This window comes from Elephantulus edwardii, unplaced genomic scaffold (assembly GCF_000299155.1).
Source record: "Elephantulus edwardii isolate Elephantulus edwardi_28Jun2011 unplaced genomic scaffold, EleEdw1.0 scaffold00133, whole genome shotgun sequence".
Taxonomy (NCBI): Eukaryota; Metazoa; Chordata; class Mammalia; order Macroscelidea; family Macroscelididae; genus Elephantulus; species Elephantulus edwardii.
In genome coordinates, this window is record NW_006399883.1 from 5,758,208 (window position 1) to 5,778,114 (window position 19,907).

Consider the following 19,907-nt stretch of genomic DNA (forward strand, 5'->3'; position numbering starts at 1 on the left):
GAAAAAAATCCTAAATTTTATAGCACTCCACCCACCACACTCTAGGAAGGAATAAACTTACATGTGACTCTTGGCCGTGGGGCACTGCGGGTGTGGGCCTTCTGCCCGAGTCCCGGTCTGAATCATCACCGTGCACTGTTTCAACAGTCACCTCACTCCTGGAAGCTCTGCACCGGGCATCACCCTCCCCATGAACTGGGTGCAGGCCTGGCTCTCGCTGGCATCGCAAGAACCGCTGGCTCAGAGTCTGCAGCTGGCGGCCGAGGTGTGCACACTGTGCCTGCAGCACCTGTAGCTCTGGGGGCTCAGCTGCCTCAGTCCAAGGCTGCCGCTCCAGGGCACGCCGGAACCCAGACACAGCTGCCAGCACAGCCTTCAGCTCGGCCAGGCGGGCTGCTCTCTGCATGCTCATTGCATTGATTTCTAGCTCTTTCTCTGAAATCACTGCATCCTTTTCTTTCAGAGTACCCTCAAATTCTGCTAGGCGGGAGGCCAGTGCCTCCACTGTGGATTCCTTGAGGGCCAAACTGTGTTTCAGCCCAGCTAGCTGGCGGGCAGCAGCATCCTCGGCGGCCCGCAGGCTCTGCCCCAGTGCCTCCAAGGCCTGGCGGTGCCCGCGCTCCCGTTCCTCCAGCAATTGGCCCAGGGCTGCCTTGCCCACTAGCGCTGCTTCCAGCTCCTCTTGGAGCACCCATACATGAGGACCTGGCCCCTTAGGGTCCTTAGTGGCCACCTCATGGACATCCAGAAGCCCTTGTTCCAGCTCGGTCTGAAGGCTTTCTGCTGGACGGATGTTGAGTTCAGGGGCCATGGGTCCCCCAGAAGAGAGTTCCTTCTGCAGTCTCTCTATGACCTCATGGAGCTGCTCAATTTCCTCTGCCTTCTCTTTCTGCAGCCGAGCTTGGTTCTCTTGCAAGTTTTCAATAATGAATTTTAGCTCTTCCACTTCAGGACTTCTGTTACATACAGCCTGAGAAGAAAGCACATTGCAGAGACAAAATAAATACACTGACTTCAGAATTTCTCTCCCTAACTTGTAGTTCATGTTGCATTCAATGGAGACAATTCTGAGGCCAAAGACACAGGCAGAGCTCTAGGACCAAACAGACTGAGAGTCTTCTCTGTGACATTTTCAACAGATAAACATTAGACATTGGAAGAACACTCCAAAAAGCTGTACTCTATTTCAGGCATAACCAAGATGTCAAAATGGTCACCTCTCAGGGTGGCTGTGGCCATGTTCTGAGGCCTGACAGCACGCACTATGTTGGAGACATACGCTACCACACTGCAGGGTCTGATCTACCACAGGACGGTACTCACCTCATGTGACTATTTAAACACTATCTGATTTTCCACAAAGAGTATTTATGTTTTAGTTTGCATTCTAACACCTGAACAAGAGTAAAGGTGAAAACTTGCACTTGTCAGAATCTGGTCACCGCAGCCTCTCCCCATCCAGTCACTGGCTGCTACAGCTTAGCGCCTCTCAACACTGCTATCCTATGAAATTTTCAACAATTGTAAGGAAGCCCTCATTTTAAATATGGGAAATGTGAAAGTGAGTGATTAAACAGCTTGTCAAAATCCAAGACAGTAAGTAGAAAATCAGGATTGAAATCTGTGTCACCATGGCCTATATATTCCAGTCTCCTAAAACCACACTTCTGGTGTTGTTGTTGTTGTTATGTGCCGTCAAGTCGCTTGTGACTCATAGCGACCCTATGTACAACAGCCCTAAACTCCGCTCTGTCCTGTGCCAATTGCACTCTCTCTGACACTCCCATCCCGATTACACCAGTCACTGAATCAATCCACCTCATAGAGGGCCTTCCCCTCCTGCGCTGTCCCTCCACCCTCCCAAGCATGATGTCCCTCTCCAAGAACCGGTCTCTCCACACAACATGTCCAAAGTATGTTAGACGGAGCCTCAGAATCCTTGCCTCCAAGGAGCCACCCGGTTTAACCCTCTCCAGGACGAATCTGTTTGTTTTCCTAGCAGTCCATGGTATTCTCAATACTCTTCTCCAGCACCACAGCTCAAAGGCATCAATTCTCCTTCTATCCTCCTTGGTCATTGTCCAACTCTCTGATGCATAACAAGTGATTGCGAAGACCATGGCCTATATCAGATGCATCTTAGTCTCCAAAGTGACACCATTGCTCCTCAGTACGTTGGAGAGGTCCCTAACAGCAGACTTTCCCATGGCAATGCGCCTTCTAATTATCTGGCTGCTGGTGCCAAGAGTGTCGACTGTGGAGCCAAGCAAACTAAAGCTGTGTACAATCTCAATCTCTTCACCATCCATCCTGATGCTGCCAATTGGTCCAGTGGTGAGAATCTTTGTCTTCTTGACATTGACCCTCAATCCATATTGGAGGCTGCAGTCCTTGACGCTCTGCAGCAGATGCTTCAGGTCCTCTTCAGTTTCAGCAAGCAGGGTTGTGTCATCCGCATAACGCAGATTGTTGATAAATCGTCCACCAATCCTGACCCCACATTTCTCCTCATAGAGCCCAGCCTCCTGGATAATCTGTTCTGCATATAGGTTGAAAAGGTATGGAGATAGGACGCATCCCTGGCATACGCCCTTCCCAATTTTGAACCATGCAGTGTTCCCTTGCTCTGTTCTGACGACTGCCTCCTGGTCCAAGTATAAGTTTCTCATTAGCATGATCAAGTGTTCTGGGATTCCCATTCTTCTCAGAGTCAGCCACAGTTTGTTATGATCCACACAGTCAAACGCCTTTGCATAGTCAATGAAACACAGATAGACATTCCTCTGGTATTCTCTGCTTTCAGTCAACATCCATCTAACATCAGCTACAATATCCCTAGTACCACGACCCCTTCTAAGCCCAGCCTGGACTTCTGGTAGTTCTCTGCTGATGTGCTTCTGGTAGAGACAGAAAAAATTTAAAAAATTCTAGCTGATTTATTTTCTAGCTAACAATTTTCAACCAATTTACTGTAGTCTGATGTTTGGCTTCCTAGATATTGTTTAATCCTAACTCTGGCCTTCACTGGAACTACCTAAAAATGACACTGACTCAAACACACACCTGGCCTGCAGTAAAAGTAACAATGAGAAATTTGGCATTGGGCCTGGGGCTTGATTTGGATCCTATCAGCTGTCATCATATTTCTGTTTATCATATGTGAATGTAGTGTTACATTTTTAGCTGAACATAAAGCAAAGATGTAAAATTTGTGAGAGAAAAAAAATGGGGTTTTTAAATATAACTCAAAATGCATGATATATCTTTTAAAAAATTTAAATTCATATATCTAAGAAAGATATGCAATCAAACTATATAAGAACCAAGATTGAGCAGGAAGAACAACACAACTCTTAAAATATCAGGAAAAGACCTGAACAAAAACTTCACCAAAATATTGATGACAACTAAACAAAAGATGCTTAAATAACGGTTGTTATTACTGTTTGTTATTCTTAGGTGCTGGCAAGCCAACTACAACCCACTGTGAGCCTATGAACAATATAGACCTGAGCTCTGCTCTCTCTGTGGCATGTTTTCCAGCTCTGATATGCTCGAACTCATAGTTTCAGTCACTGTGCCAATCCAGCTTGTTGAGGGTTGTACAATGGAAACTAAAAACTACAAGGAGATTCCCCTCCCACATCTACTAAAATCCTTTGCCAGTGAGTCAACTCCATTTCACAGCAATCCCATGTATTAAAGAGTAGAACTGCTCCACAAGGGTTTCTTGGCTGTAATTTCACCAAGCCTTTCTTCAGCAACATCCACAGGTGGGCTCAAACAACCAATGTTTAGTTTAATAAACCATCAATGTTTAAGTTAGTATCAGCAAGAGCCTTATACACGTATTGTTACATGCAATAGAATTGCAACTGACAAGAAGACCATCCAGAGGGTTTTCAAAGGCTATAAATCACATGGCGATTTTCCCACCTTCCTTCTGTGGACTAGCTGGTGGATTTTAACTACCTCCCTTTGGGTGGGCAGCACCACTCTTTACCACTAAACCTTTACCCCTAGAGCTCCCTTATACACTATTAGAATGACTAAAACGAGAAAGACTGACTGCACCACAGGCTGATAAAAATATGATGAAGAGAGTTTAATGGCAACTCTCCTATGTTGTTAGTGGACAATAAACTGGAAGCATTACTTTGGAAAACAGTTTTACTGCAGTTTCTTTTAAAGTTAGATATGGCTCTTTAGCTGTCATCTTGTGCCCTTTCATATGCTGCCTAGCTCAGCTGGTCTACTAAAGATCCCCTGAGTGCCAGTCCAAGTCCCCCACAAAGCCCCACTTCCTCTCTGAAAAGACTTAAGAAATGATCATGAATCAGGAGAAACTCGCCCAACTGCAGGCAGAAGTGAGCATTGGTGCAAAAGGAACAGCACACAGAAAGAAGAAGGTGGTTCACAGATCAGCTACAGGACATGGCAAAAAACTTCAGTTCTCTTTATAAAAACTGGGGTGAACAACATCCTTGGTAGTGAAGAGGTGAACATGTGTACAAATCAAGGAACAGTGATCCACATTAATAATCTTAAAGTTCAGGCACCTCTGGCAGCAAACACGTGCACCATTACCAGCAATGCTGAGACAAAGCAGCTGACAGAATTGCCACCCAGCACCTTAAACCAGCGTGGTGCACACAGTCTGAGTAGTTTAAGAAGATTGCTGAAGCCCTGTCCAGACAGTCTGTGGACGGAAAGCACCACTTGCTAATAGAGAGGATGGCAACAATGAAGTTCCAGATCTTGTGGAGAATTTTGATGAGGCTTCCAGAAATGAGGTCAATGGATTTGAGTCAACTTCTGAAGAAAAAAAACCTTAAAGAAGTTACTTTGAGTTGCTGTTTTATATCATGACTGCTTTTTAAAACTGTTTTGTTTATGGATCTGATAAAATCTAGATCTCTAGTATTTTTGGACATTGCTGCTTTTTCAAAAGTTTCACTTAAATATAATTCATACTTTGCAACTAATTAAATAAATTTCTTTATCTAGGATTTGCTTTTAACTACTACAGTAATGATAATCTGTACACAGAAAGCAGAATCATTTCTAGAAATCCAATTCTGTCATGTAATTTGAGTAAAGTTTTAGAACAGCTTAATGTTAACAAAAAAAAAGTTAAATATGGACTTGCACATGAATTAAACTAGGTAAGCTATAGCAGCTCTATTTATGATTGTAAAACTCTAGGAAGCTCAAATGTTCCCTATAAATGTATAGACTTTATACAGCTATACAATACTGCTCAGCAATAAAATAAAATTTAAAAAACCTACTCTTATTGCCAGTGAGTGAATTCCAATCAGAGTGACCCCACAGGACAGAAAAGAGCTCCCCCACAGGGTTTTCAAGGCTGTCTTTATAGTCACCAGCTGAGTCATTTAACCATTGCACTACCAGGACTTCTCTCACAAAAGAACTATTAATTTGCATCACTCATCATCACCTCGTCAGAACTGATTCATAGCAGATTTTCAGAGGTTGCAAATCACTGAGGAGGAGACTGTTCATCTTTCTCCTTGCAGAACAGATGGTGGATTTGAACTCCTTGCCTTTAGACTGGCAATCCAACTCCCTATCAGCAGACCACCAGAGCTCCCTACTGATTGATTTACTACTTGTTGCTATTGATACAGTACCATAGATAAACTGCAAATACATTATGCTAAGTGACTTCACAGAGCATAATGGAAAAGGCAAAACTGTGGGGCTAAACAACAGGTTGGTGATAAGTAAAAAACAGGGGACTACAATGAAGCTGGAAAATGGAAAGTTTCGGAGTGATAGAACCATTCTATATCTTCATTGTGTACTTGTCAAGACTCAGACTATATTCCAAATTGTGACTTAAAAACTTAATTGTTGGATTAAAAGATAAGAAATGTCTAAAATCAATGGCTTAAGGTATAAATGTTAAGAGAAGGCACTCTGGTGGTGTAGTGTGTGGCACACTACACTGCTAACCAAAAGCCTGGCAGTTTGAACTCATAAGCCTCTCCACAGAAGAAAGGTGGGTAGCCTTCCCTGGTAAGAGTATTATAGTATTGGAACCAGCATCACTAGGAGTCAGGATCCACTAACGGCTGAGGGGTTTTTGTTTTGTTTTGAGGGATAAGGGTTTATCTAAAGAAGCTAGAAACAACAACAAAACCTAAGACAAATCAAGAGTATATAAACAGTAAAATTAAAAAAGAAATCAAACTAACAGAAAGAGAAAATGAATGCAGAAAATAGCTGGGTTCCGTTGTACACAAGGTTGTCCTGAGTAGAGTCCACTGGTGGCAACTGACAATAACAACAGAAATGAACAAAAATTTCAAAGTAAGTATTTTGGTATTCATAAAGCTTTCCATTCTTAACAAAACAGATTTCTTTTCCTTATCGCATAAACTATTTTTAACATTTATGTATTTTTGATAATAGCACATTACAAATTCTAGAGAATTAACAGATACAATCCCCTTTTAAAAAAATTATTAGTAGCTTTAACGGTATTTCTCAAAGTAACATAAAGAGATAATGAGTTTTACTTTGAAACACATGTAAGATAACAGATCACTAACATCCCCATAGCCTACTAGAAAGTGGAGAACTGTAGATGAAATAACTCATTTTTGCTCCCACATAGTCCTCCATCCTTACATCTTCCTCCAAAATGAACAAAGTAGACCTTGTGAGGTGAGTGATCATTATCATACAGAAACTCTAAAGGCTCTATGGGTTTTCAGAGGCTATGTACACACTTCTGTCCAGAATATGATGCCACACTTGTGCCATCATGCTAGAAAAGGGCCTCACCTCACTGTCCACAGATTCTCCCAACCTTCCCAGCTGTGCCTCCAACTGTTCCTTCACGGACATGATCTCTTCTTCTTTGCTTTGCAGAAATGTCTGTGAAAACAATGATACTGATGATAAAACTATCCAAGGAATATTCTGGGAAATACTCTAACAATGTATTCAAAATATACAAGTAAGCCTACAGTGTTAACACCAACCTGACACTGGATTTCTACTAAAGTGCTATCTAAAACGACATTCTTTAAAAAAAAAAGTAATAGAATTTTCTTAATTTGTTTCATAGCAATCACCAGGATTACTCAAGTACTCTTTCATCTGCTTCTTACCAATGGAACATCCATGAAACAACAACTAATTATTAAGGTGATGAAGCCTCAAACTCCCTTTTCACTAGCTGAATATATATTACAACTCATTGCAATCCTATGAAAAACAAATCTGAACCTTGTCCTATCCTATTCTATCATCATTTCTGATTATTTGAGCCCACTGTTATAGTCAATGTAGCAATTCATCTTGTTGAGGGTATTCTTCTTTTGCTTTGACCCTCCACCTTTGAATAGATGATGTTTTTTTCGAAAGATTGACCCCTCCTGACAATATATACCCAAACTATGTAAAAAGAATTTTAACTGTTTCTGCCTCTAAGGAAAAATCTGGTTGCACTTTCTGTAAGACACATACGTTTGTTCTATGGCAGTCCAGATGAGAGCGAGTACTCTTCAACAACATAACTCAAAGGTATCAATTTGTCATTCTTAGCTACTGTACAACTTTCAGATGCATAGCAAATAACTGAGATGACCATGGCTTAGATCAGGTGTGCCTGTCTTTAAACTGGCATCATTACCCCTTAACACCTTGGAAAAGCCCTTGACAGATTTTCCTAATGCAACACATCTTACTGTTTCTTAACTGCTGGTACCAAGTGTTCTTATTGTGGTTCCTAGTAAGATGAAATCATTGACAACTTCAATTTTTTTTCTCTGTCTACCATGATGCTGCCTATTGGCCGAGGGGTGAGGCTTTCTGTTATAAGGATATTGAGATGTAATCCATATTGAAGGCTGTGATCTTCTGCAGTAAGCATTTTAAGTCCTCCGTATTTTCAGCAAATGAAATTATGTAATCTGCATGAGTCTTCCTTTGATCATGATGTCACATTCTTCTTTATAAAGTCTAGCCTCTTGAATTATTTTTTTCAGCATAAATATTGAACAGGTAGAGGGAAAGCATGTAGCCAGATGCACACCCTTCTTGATTTTAAGCCATGTAGAGCTCCCTTAACTCAGTTTGGACAACACCTCTTGGTCTAGGCATACATCTCTTGCTACAGGTTTTGCATGAGCATAATTAAGTATTTGGGATTGTGTTCTTCTCAACTTCCAGCCATAATTTATTATGATTCACACAGCCAAATGTATTTGCAGAGTCAATAAAGCACAAACAGACATCCTTCTCGTATTCTCTGCTTTCAGTCAGGATCCATCTGACATCAGCAATGAACTCCCTGGTGCCATGGGCTCTTCTAAATCCAGCTTGAATTTCTTGCAGTTTTTTGCTGATGTATTATTCTGTTTTTTAATAATTTTCAACAAGATTTTACTTGCATGTAGTATCTGTGACATTGTTCGATAATTTCCACCTTTTGTTACATTATTATTTTTTGGAATGGGAACAAATATGAATCTCCTCCAGTCAGTTGGCTAGGTGACTGTCTTCCAAATTTCTTGGCATAGAATGGTGAGTGCATCCATGACTATGTTTTATGAAACATGTCAAATGGTATCCCATCAATTCCTGGAACCTTACTTTGTGCCAATACTTTCAGTGTAGCTTGAATGTCTTTCTTCACTACTACTGGCTGTTGATCATATGCTACATGGATGTGTGCCATGTCAGACAACTGTTTTTGGTACAGTAACTCTGTGGATTTTTTCCATCTTCTTTTTTTGGTTTAACTAGTTTGCATACGACCATTCACATATATTATTTGTCATTCACGTACACTGTATTTTATACCTTCACATGCGTTGTTTTTTTGTTGGTTTTTTTTTTTTTATGGTGAGGAAATTTATATTTAGAATTAGCCCGCTGGACTCAGTTTAGATGATCCCAATTTTGTTGGCAACATCCAAAGCATCATAATCAGGAGCAAGTCAAACATAGAGGCCTTCTCTCCATCAGGCCTAATCAAAGTGTTGACCTTGGTCACATCAATGTCATAGAGCTTCTTCACAGCTTGTTTAATTTGGTGCTTATTGGCCTTGACATCCACAATGAACACAAGTGTGTTGTTATCTTCTATCTTCTTCATAGCTGACTCAGTGGTCAGGGGAAATTTGATGATGGCATAGTGGTCAAGCTTGTTTCTCCTGGGGTATTTGAGCTGCCTTCTGAGTCTCAGTGTCTTAGGCCCTAGGAAGGTGGGTGAAGTGCGGATCTTTTTTTTTTTGGCTGTGGATGCCCTTCAGGACTGCCTTCTTGGCCTTTAATGCCTTTGCTTTGGCTTCCTACTTTTAAATCACAGGTACAGTATGGGTCAGATGATAGTGACATATCCTAGCATTTCTCTCAATGCTGTCATTTCATTCATGGAACCTGTGCCAAGGAGGCACCACAGCCAGTAATTTTAAACTTGTTTCATGGCCATCTTTTTAAGATGCATTTCCTTTACAACTCTGAATATTGTCTAAAATGCACAGAGATTGCTATTTTTTCTGTTTTTGCTTCAAACTCTGTCACATTAAAATAATAGAAATATTTAAAATGAGATTTTCAAAACCATGATAGTGGGATTGAGTGGCTATTTACTAAAACAAATCTGTTTTAGAAAGCCCCACCCCTATCATGGCCTCCACCAATCCTACCTCCCTAGAGTTGTGACCAATTTCCTCCTACATCATTGCCATAAAAGATATACCTTTCCTGGCATTTTAGTCCAAGAACACCACAGGTGAAAACATGGAGTATTTTGTGTAACAGCTGAGAGCAGGTGATGTTCTCTGATGGAGGGATCCTGGGTTTGCTGCTCACTATCACCATGAGCTGCCTCTCCTACACTTCGAAGACCCCACTCTACCCTGGCTACCAGCCTCAAAGCAGAGAACAGGTGAGGCTGGGGTGACCTGGCAAGTCTCCAGCAAGGGAGCTCGTCCGATTCTAGAATGACCCAAAGTTCTCTCCTTCATCAACTGTTTAGTCTGACATGCACTCAAAGAATACCCCCAAACCAACATTTCATGGATGGTCTCAAAGCTCACCTTCAAGTGGGCATTCTCCTCTTGAAGCTCCCTGAGGCTGGTGGCAGAGTGGTGGGCCTGTACATCTAATTTTAAGGTCAGATGTAGTATTTCTTCATTTTTATTTGCTAAATTATCTTTAGCTTCTTCTAGCTGTTCTTTTAAGTCCAAAACCTTTCATTGGATGAAAGAATAGAAGTATTAAATATTATCCAATATTGATTAATTTAATCATCATTAAAATGGATGCAAATATTTTAAAAGTATATGCTAAAATTACATATTACAGACAGCACACCGGGTCCTGGTTCATCATGCTCACACATGAGCCTGGGCCCCTGGGCGACAGTGCCTGGCACCCTGCACTTGCCTCTCTCTCATGCTGCAGGAGTACTTCTGGCGCCACCTCTGGCTGTGCTTCTGTATCTCGGGAAGGGACGTTTGGAGGAGGCACACGACACTTAACTTCCTCTAATTCAGTTTGCAGCGTGGACACGAGAAACAAGTGATCCATCTGCTGTTTTTTTAACAATTCTTTATCCTATTAAAAAAAATTCTTTTAAGGACGTGTTTAAGTTAGAAGTACCTCACGTTGCTGTCCTTAAGGCATATGCCGTTCTCTGCTCTTTGTACAGTCCAGCAGTTACTGCATACACTTTAACTAAATGTTCAAAAGGGAGGAAAATGTTGCATCCTGAGGAGAGAGGAGTTCAGCAATTCACTGAGTTCCTGTCTATTAAAGAATTAAAAAGGTATCACTCAAACTCAGTATCTCAGCTACAGTTTAAATCTTCACAAACAAAAACATGCACATCATAAACTTGAAACACCAAGTTTTAATTTGTAAAACTGTCATTGGAGATCTTTTGGGGTCTTATGGAACATCCTAAATGCAAAGGTTAAAGTAAGTATAATCAATTTAAAGTAAAATATTTGATGAAACAGTTGTTTTTGAAATCTGAACTGTAAAATTTATTTTGTGGTATTACTAAGGAAAATGGTGCACACCTGTGAGATGGAGGCGTGTCCCACAGGCTGTGGGGAACCCAACAAGCCTGTGAGAGGTCAGAGTGGACTGCAGCAGCCCTCACACCCAACCCTAATGCTCACTTCACAGGTGCTGGTGAAAAAGACCAGGTCCTGAACTGAGGCAGAGGATGCTCACCTGCCGTAGCTCGTCCCCAATTTTCCTCTGTATCTCCAGTTCTTCCTGGAGCTGGGTGACCCTCCTGCCAGCCTCAGCAACTGCCACCTCCAGGCGCTGGATCTCCTCCTGCTGCACTGCCAGCCGTCTGTCAGCCAACTCATTCTTCACGGCTAGCTCATTAAATCTGTCTGACTTTTCTCTTAACTTTTCTTGTAATAATTCAATCTAAAACAAAACAAAAAATATGCTTGAGACATGCACAAGATTGCTAAAACAAAAACACAAGTTTCGCACCCCCCCCCCCCCGCAAAAAAGTAAAACACACGTGGGCAGAAAAAAGACTAACCCTTGGTGTTTCCCACCAGGTATACAATGAACTTCATGACTGAGAGCACGTGAGACTTTACTAAGCTGGACATTCTCTCCTAATAAAGATGCTTGGGTGGAAGTAATAAAAAGATGCAGAACATGTCATTAAAGTAAAACGTCCTTTGGCAGGAAGCTCCAGCAGGTACAAAGCACAGAGGTTTGAGCAGTGAGCTATCACTGCCACCTTTGCTTCCACCCTCTCCAGGACCAACTGAAACCAGTTTAATACTCAAAGAAATAAGCATAAGTGCAAAGATGGGTAGAACTTTCTTCTCAATCTGATAGCTAGTAACATATGTAGGGTTTGGACTTCTGACTTGTTTGTCTCAAGGCTTTTAGGGAAGGGGAATAATGGTACTTAAATTATTAATGAGAAAATTTATCTTGAATCTATTCCGTCTGAATTGCAAAACCATCTTCAAAATAGATTTTAAACTAACGATTGAAGACTGGATGAGTTGCTGGATACTATTAAGGATATCATGCATGAAGAAAGCAAAAGGTCATTTACAAAGACAGAGGAGAAAGTAAAAACCAAATGGATGTCAGAAGAGACTAAAAATTACACTAGAGTGTTAAGAAGGCAAAACAAAGGGAAAACATGCAGAAGTAAGAGAGGTGAACAGAAGATGTCAAAGGGTATTTCGAGAAAACAAAATATTATAATGGAATGTGCAGAGAGCTAAAACTGGAGAATAAAAAGGGAAGAACTTGCTCTTCATTTCTCAAGCTGAGAGAACTGAAAAACAAACTTAAGTCTCAAGTCACAATATTCCAAGATGCTATGGACACTACATTGAATGACCCTAGAAGCATCAAAAGAAGACAGAGGGAATACACGGAATCACTCTATCAAAAAGAACTGACACCAAAAATTTTCAGAAAGAGCCATATGAACAGGAGCCAATGATCATGAAAGGGGAAGCGGAGGCTGCACAGAAAGCTTGGCTAAAAGTAAGGCCCCCACAAAAGGACAATTACTGCACAGTGCCACTGTTGTAAAATGGGACTGACATCAGGGTTGGGGAGAACCTAAGAAAAGAGGGGATAAATAATGCATACTGCATTGAAACAGATGAGGAAGAGAATCTTTTAAAAGGAATATAGGATTAGATATTATTTTCATGACAAGATTACAAAAAAAGAAATGCAAATTAAAGTGAACAGTGGACTTGGGGGGGATTGTATAACATTAAAAGATTTTTTTTCCTTCAAAGAGAAAAAAGAACTGGGGGAGAGGGGTGGGCAGGGAGGAAAATGTGCAACAATGAATGAATGAGGGAAAAATAAACGGAAAGAATATGTTGTAAAAAAATATATATGTTGCATTAAAAAAATAATTAAAAAAATTTAATAATAATTAAAAAAGTAAGGCTCCAAGAATCAATGGGATACCACCTGACTTGTTTACATTAGCAGAGGCAACCCTGCCTGGATGAGCTCATAAGTCTATGCCAAGAAAATATGGAAGACAGTTGTCTGCCCAAAGGATTGGAAGATGACCAATTTTGCTCCTATTCCCAAAAAAAATGTGATCCAACAGATTAAGTGGAAACTATCAAACAATATAATTATCACATACATGGAAAATACTGCAGAAGATCATTCAAAAAGGGCTAACACAGTACACAGATAGGGAACTGCCAGAAGTTCAAGCAGGAGTTAGAAGAGGCTGTGAAACTAGGTTATCATTGCTGATGTCAGATGGATCCTGACTAAAAGTAAGAAATACCTGAAGAATGTCTATTTATGCTTTATTGACTATGCAAAGGCATATTTGACTATGTGGATCATAACAATTTATGGCTAACATTAAGAATAAGAATCTCAGAGCACTTAATTGTGCTCATGAAAGACCTATCCCTAGACCAGGAGGCTAATGTGCAAAGAGAGCAAGGGAACACTACATGGTTTAAAACTAAGAAGAAAGTATGTCAGGGTTGTATTCATTCTCTCTCCATACCTATTCAATCTGTAGGCTGAGCAAATTAGTCAAGAAGCTGGACTCTATGAAGAGTGTGGCTTCAGAATTGGAGGGAGACTCATCAATAATCTGTGTTATGCAGATAACACAATCTTGATGCTGAAAGTGAGGATGACTTGAAGCACTTATTGCAGAAGATCAAAGACTACAACCTTCAATACGGATTGCATCTTAATGTCAAGAAAACAAAAATTCTTACCACTGGACCTATAGGCAACATCATGATAGATGGAGAAAAGATTGAACTGTCAACAACTTCATTTTACTTGGATCCACAACTAACACCCTTAGTACCAGCAGTCAGGAAATCAGGAGAGGTACTGCACCAGGAAGTCTATAGTCAGGGACCTCTCCAAATTATTAAGGAGTAATGTCAGTTTGAGGACTAAGTTGCATCTGATTCAGGCCATGGTCTTTCTGATCACTTGCTATTGATCTGAGAGCTGAACAATAAATAAGGATGACAGAATAAGGACTGATGCCTTTGAGCTGTAGCATTGGAGAAGAGCATTGAACATCCCTTTTTTTTTTTTACTTTTATAATAACCAAAAAGAGAAGTCTTGGAGAAGGTGAATCTGAGTGCTCTTTGGTGGCAAAGATGTTGAGGCTTCACCTCACATACTTCAGCATGTTGCTAAGAGGAGCTATTCCTTGGAGACAGACATGATGCTCAGAAAGGGAGATGATCATTGAAGGAGGTGGACTGACACAGTGTCTGCCACATTGGGCTGTAGTGTGTCAGAAAGTGTTAGGGTGGCACAGGATAGAAGAGAGTTCAGATTTGTTGTTCACAGAGTTGCTTTGGGTTATACTTGACTCAATGGCACCTAACAACAACAAAAATAGCATTTGGCTGTCTTACAAAAGAAAAAGGATTTTTTTTTAAAGCTGCTTACTAGTAAGGTTTCTGAGATTTGTTTCAAAATAATCATGTTGGCAAGGATATAGAGAAAAGGGTCCCTGATTCACCTGGAAAATAATTTGGTGCTGCTGTCTTACAGGTAATAGCACACAACCCAGCAACTATATGCCCAGAGAAATGCAAGTGTGAGTACACATAAACACCTGGACACAAATATTTACAGCAGCTTTATTTATAATACCTAAAACATGGCAGGCAAGCAATCAAGATGTCTTTAAAAAGCAAACGGCAAGTGAGCTCTGGTAGCCTAGTGGCAAGAAACTGTACTGCAGTTCGAATCCACTAGATGCTCTGCTGGAGAAGGAAGGACAATCTCCTCCTGTACCAGTCAGATCCTATTTGGTGGCGCGCACACACACACACACACACACACACACACACACACACACAAATGGCAAACAAAGAGCAATAGAAAGGACTGGTTTACTAATACTAATACGTAGAACTATAAATATGAAGGAGTTTCTAGAGATATATTGGGTAGGAAAAGTCAATAATACCTAAAAGTCACATACTACATGATCCCATTTATAGGGCATTCTTGAAATGATACATTGATAAACATGGCAATCAGAAGGGAGCTCTGGGGGCCTAGTGGCAAGAAGCTGAACTGCAATCCTAAAGGTGGGACAATCTCCTCCTGTGCCAGTCAGATCTGATTTGATGGTACATAACAAGAAAGAAAGGGGAAAAAAGGGCGAATAGATGAGTGTGTGTCAGATGCTGATGAAGGACGGGTTGTGATGGGAAGTAAAGCTATGAAAGGTCTCATGGGACACCCTGTGAGGACAGAATGCTCTGATTGTCACTATATCATGTCACTATCCTATATGTGATACTTAACTAAACTTTTCTGGAAAATTGGCATATCTCTATATTACTTCTTACAAGTGTATGTGAATCTGTAATTAACCCTAAATAAAAGATTGTTTTTTTTAAAAAAAATTAGTAAATTAACCAGCAACATATCTGACAATAGGAAACAGACAGTTATAGCAAAGCAAAAGGTACCCCAAACACCAAATAGGAAACAATGCTAGTCCTGGCCCAGCCACACAGCATAGGAGCAGGTGATGGAAGGTCACGGAGTGGTGGGAAGGGGGCCTCTGTTCTTACCTCTTTACTGGACTGCATACTCTGCCAATGTCATGAACATGGAAGACAAATGAGAGAAAAGGTAAGGCTTACATACATCCCAGAGCACGCCACCCCTGGCTCCCTGGCTGCAGACTTACAGGGCTGTCCGGGGCACTGGTGGCCTGGGGCCGGGCTACCTGGCGCAGCTGCTCCTCCAGCCTCTGGATCTCCTGCTGGAACTCGTCACGCTCATGCTCCCGCTCTGCAGCTTGCTCCTGTTGTGACAGCAGCTTTGTGATCATTTCCTTTCTGATGTGATGGCACAAGTCTCTGCAAGCTATCTATCCTTTGGTCAGATGTACCCCTCCACAGACCCCAAGGGGCATAACATCAGGGTTATCAGTGCCTAGGACTGCCACAGTTGTACACTTTGAAGCTCAGTACAAAGTTTTTATGTTATACAAGCATCTGCCTACTCAATATTGTGTAACACTATGTGAGCATTAAATTTGTACATTGGAGAATTGGGAATGTGACCCTCCACATATGAGGCCTCTCAAGCTGTGAGGCCCACAGACAAAGTTACACATGGAGAGAAGCCCAAGAATATATAGGATGAAGTGAAATCCAAGCCAGTACTACATAGAAGCAGGCTCCAAATTTGTACATCTAGGGTCCCAAAGGGATGCTTACAGGACATAAGAAGGGATGTGCCAAGATAGCTAGGAAAATGATGACCTGACAAGGAAATATTACAGATTGATTTTTCAGGTGCCCTAAAGATGCTTCCTTAGTCATCAGGAAAAAAATTCAAGTGATCATGAAGAAATTCAAGTAAAGAAAAATGAAGAAATTCAAGTAAAGAAAAACACATGTTCTAAAACATGGGAGGTACAGAGTCCTGTCTCATTTTTAAGAAAAAAATTTTACAGTTTTAATTTTCTTTCCATTTAAGCACAAAATTAGTTCCTGGAAGTTATAAACAGTTCACATCTTCAGCTGCTAATCAAAAGATTGGGAGTTTATGCCCATCTCTATGTCTCAGAGGAAAAAGCAGAATTCTATCCTGACTTATTGGTGTCATTATGAATTGCAGTCAACTCAATAGCAACTAATTTGCTGTAAGCAGAAAATCCCAGACTTACACTATGTGTGATAATACCCGATGGTGACATTATGTATGATTTTATTCTTTCATTTGGATCATTACAATTTCCTAAGGAACCTGTATTATTTATTTACCCAAGAAAATATTTCATAGGCTATGATACTAAACTTCCAACAGAGAAGCTTGGCTAACAACTCAGTGAATGATCGGCCTAATGCTACTGAGTGCAAAAATGACACAAAGGAAGCTACACCACGCCCTCCCCCGTCTTCCTGCCTGAGTTGTCACTGAATCACTGAAAAGCACCTGACGTGAGAATAAGAGGCATGGCAACTGAGGGGCCTACACCTTCGTGATAACAAAGTCATAAGAGGCCAAGAAACAGCCCTATGTGCAGAGGTTAAAGAGGTGCAACTAGGGAGCCTGGTGGGGACCCCATATTGGCTATACAGGGCCAACAGACTGAAGACACGATGACATGTGAGTGTAGACGGGCTAGAAAGCAATACCGTAAAGAGGTCAAAAACCTTCTCATCTGGATAAGCACCCTGTGGCTAGGCAGCCAGGCAGGCTTCCTACTGAAGAGTCTTTATTCTTAGGAAACACACATTGTGTATATGGAGGCACAGGGACGTTATTTGTCACTTACACTCTGAAGATCCAGTATGTGTATTTGAATGTACATGTACATGTGGTGCATGTGTATGCATGTGTGCTTAATCCACATCAAATCCTGAGGAAAAGCCAGCCAGAAATAGCAGCTGGCTCAGGAGCGGAATGAATTTAAGTTGCTTCCTTCTGTGAGTAGTACTCAACTCCCAACAGCAATTAACAGTAACAACTTCCTTCTACTTTCAGTAACTTGAAATTATCGCCAAAAAAAAGCTTAAAACAACCTTATTTGGAAGTAAGGTTTTTGGAAATTTTATCTGTTACACTAACAGATGAGGAAATTCTGGAGTAAGTGGCCCTTATTCCTCTGGAATGCTTAGAAGAGGAGAAGTGACGACAGACAGATGTGAAGGTACAGGCAGATTGGAATGATGTATCTAGAAAGCTTAGTATGACTGACAACCCCACAAGCTGAGGAGGAGTATGCAACAACTTCTCCCTCAGCACCTCAGTAGGATCAACAAGGCTAACATTCTTATCCCAAACTCCCAACCCCTAGGAGGAGAAAATATACTTCTATTCTATAACCTCAACACATCCCCTCAACACACAGACACACACAGAAATGTGTCTACTTTGATCTACAATATATGACAGTCCAGGGCCTTAAGAGGAAAAATCACCAAGGTGTTTTCCTGTGGCAATCTGCAGTGGGACGAAGGCTCTTACATCCATGAACTGCCGCTGGCTGCGCAGGTGCTTGTCCAGAGAAGCCATCTGCTGCTTCAGGGCAGCAACCTCCTCCACGTGCTGTGCACACGCCTGGTGCTGGGACACTTGTTCCTCTAACTCGGACTCCAGGACCCGCAGCTGGGACAGAAGAGCAGCTTGGTCCTTCTCAGACTGTTTCCTAGTCTCCAACTGCTCCTTTGTTAGACATTCCACCTCTTTCTGGAGACCTAGAGGACAAAGAACATCAACATGGAAGAAACTGGCCATAACGCAAACTATTTTCCAGACAAAACCAGCACAGCCCACTCATTGCCTAAAAGACAGACAGACTCTAGTCCAAGATCACCTGTAAGCACCAGGACAGACACAAAGATGGACGGACTCTACCACACAGGAATGACTTAGAAATAAGACAGACTTCACTGAAAGGGGCTGATAATTACAAAGACAGATGGACTGACTTCAACCTGGAGAGACACCCAATGTGGAAACCGACTTCACCATACAGGGCTACCTGGTGACTGCTGAGACTGACATGGAAACAGACAGACTCTATCAAGCAGGCTGCTGTGGAGACACAATCCACTGTACAAGGCTGGAATTTACTTCCAGGACCAACATGGAGACACTACTGTGTGGGGTTCATGGACACTGCTAGAATGGATGGGGAGACAGGAGATTCCACCTCATAGGATTACTCACAACTGATGAGGGGGACCCAATGGATTCCCTGCACAGTGGACCCAGATGCAGCTGATGGGAGGCTGCTACAATTTCAGCAAAACTGCATCTTGTCTCCTTTGCAATAAAGCATCAAGGCCTGACCATGGAGGTGAATATAAGGGTACATGAAAGTTCCAAATCACCCCACAGAGATGGTGCCTGGCCCCTTCTCCTTCCTCCTGGTGAATATGCAAATAGGGTACTGCATGTGTAAGACGGGGAATCGCTATCTGTGCCAGAGGCCAAGTCTGCATCCAACTGACCCATCTACCTTTTCCAAACATCTACTAGAAGTAAACACAAATTACTCTTGTTAAAAAATTATATCTTCTAAACAAAAAAGGCCTAAACTGAAGTACACAGTCTGAGAACACATCTGTGACCTGCACTCCCAGACAACCATTCTCAGAAGTGATGCCTTCACATATTCTCCACTAGGAAAAAGAGTTCCTGTGGACCAAAAAGCATCGTTTGGTGAGGGCCTGTGGAAAATGCCTGCAGCAAATCTGCTCACAATAAATGCACTCTCTAGGTGGCCAAGGCGGCAATAATAACTTGGAGGAAAAGTGCAAGGGCTTTTAGTAAGCAAAAGCCAATCTAACATTTATTGGGTGATGAGTCACCTCAGGTATATGAGCTTATGGGCAAACATGGATAAAATTCAATCCAAAAGGAAACCAGAACCCCAGTCCACTTTCACCAAAGCATGCATTTTAAATAAAAATATTTTAAATAAAGCATATTTTTTGTGGGGGGGGGGAGGGGAGGAAACCATAAACTAGTAAGTCTCTGCAGTGAAACCTGTGAGAGCCAGAACTGAATGGGACTGCTTTTGTTTTTCTGGGCTTCAGAGAGTGTCCTGCCTTTGAGAGGAGTATAGTCTTACCACTTTCTACTGCTTATTTCAGTGGAATGTAAGTATTTGAGATTTTCTTTTCTGACAGGTTGATGCCTTATACAGAGAGGTTCCAGTTCACAAGTTTTACTTATGAAATAAAACACCAAATTCCTAAGTCTTAATTTGTATTTCACCAGCTCTCAAGACTAATTTTGGTTTGTAAAAATGTATATAAACCATAGCAAGGAGTTGGAAACAACCTAAATGCCCATCAACAAACGAATGGGTAGAGAAGCTGTGGTATATTCGCACAATGGAATACTATGCTGCATTGAA

At 41.4% G+C, this 19,907-nt stretch overlaps 1 protein-coding gene across 1 annotated transcript in view; it reads right to left on the minus strand.

Moving 5' to 3' along the window:
* PCNT (pericentrin) overlaps nt 1–19,907 on the minus strand; it is a 155,192-nt gene that overhangs the window by 79,176 nt on the left and 56,109 nt on the right. The window contains exons 11-16 of the mRNA XM_006894042.1: nt 18,008–18,237; nt 15,717–15,833; nt 11,224–11,430; nt 10,357–10,599; nt 10,080–10,232; nt 62–970 (exon numbers count right to left, since the gene is read on the minus strand). Coding sequence (XP_006894104.1) covers nt 62–970; nt 10,080–10,232; nt 10,357–10,599; nt 11,224–11,430; nt 15,717–15,833; nt 18,008–18,237 — 1,859 coding nt within the window. The remainder of the gene's footprint in view (nt 1–61; nt 971–10,079; nt 10,233–10,356; nt 10,600–11,223; nt 11,431–15,716; nt 15,834–18,007; nt 18,238–19,907) is intronic.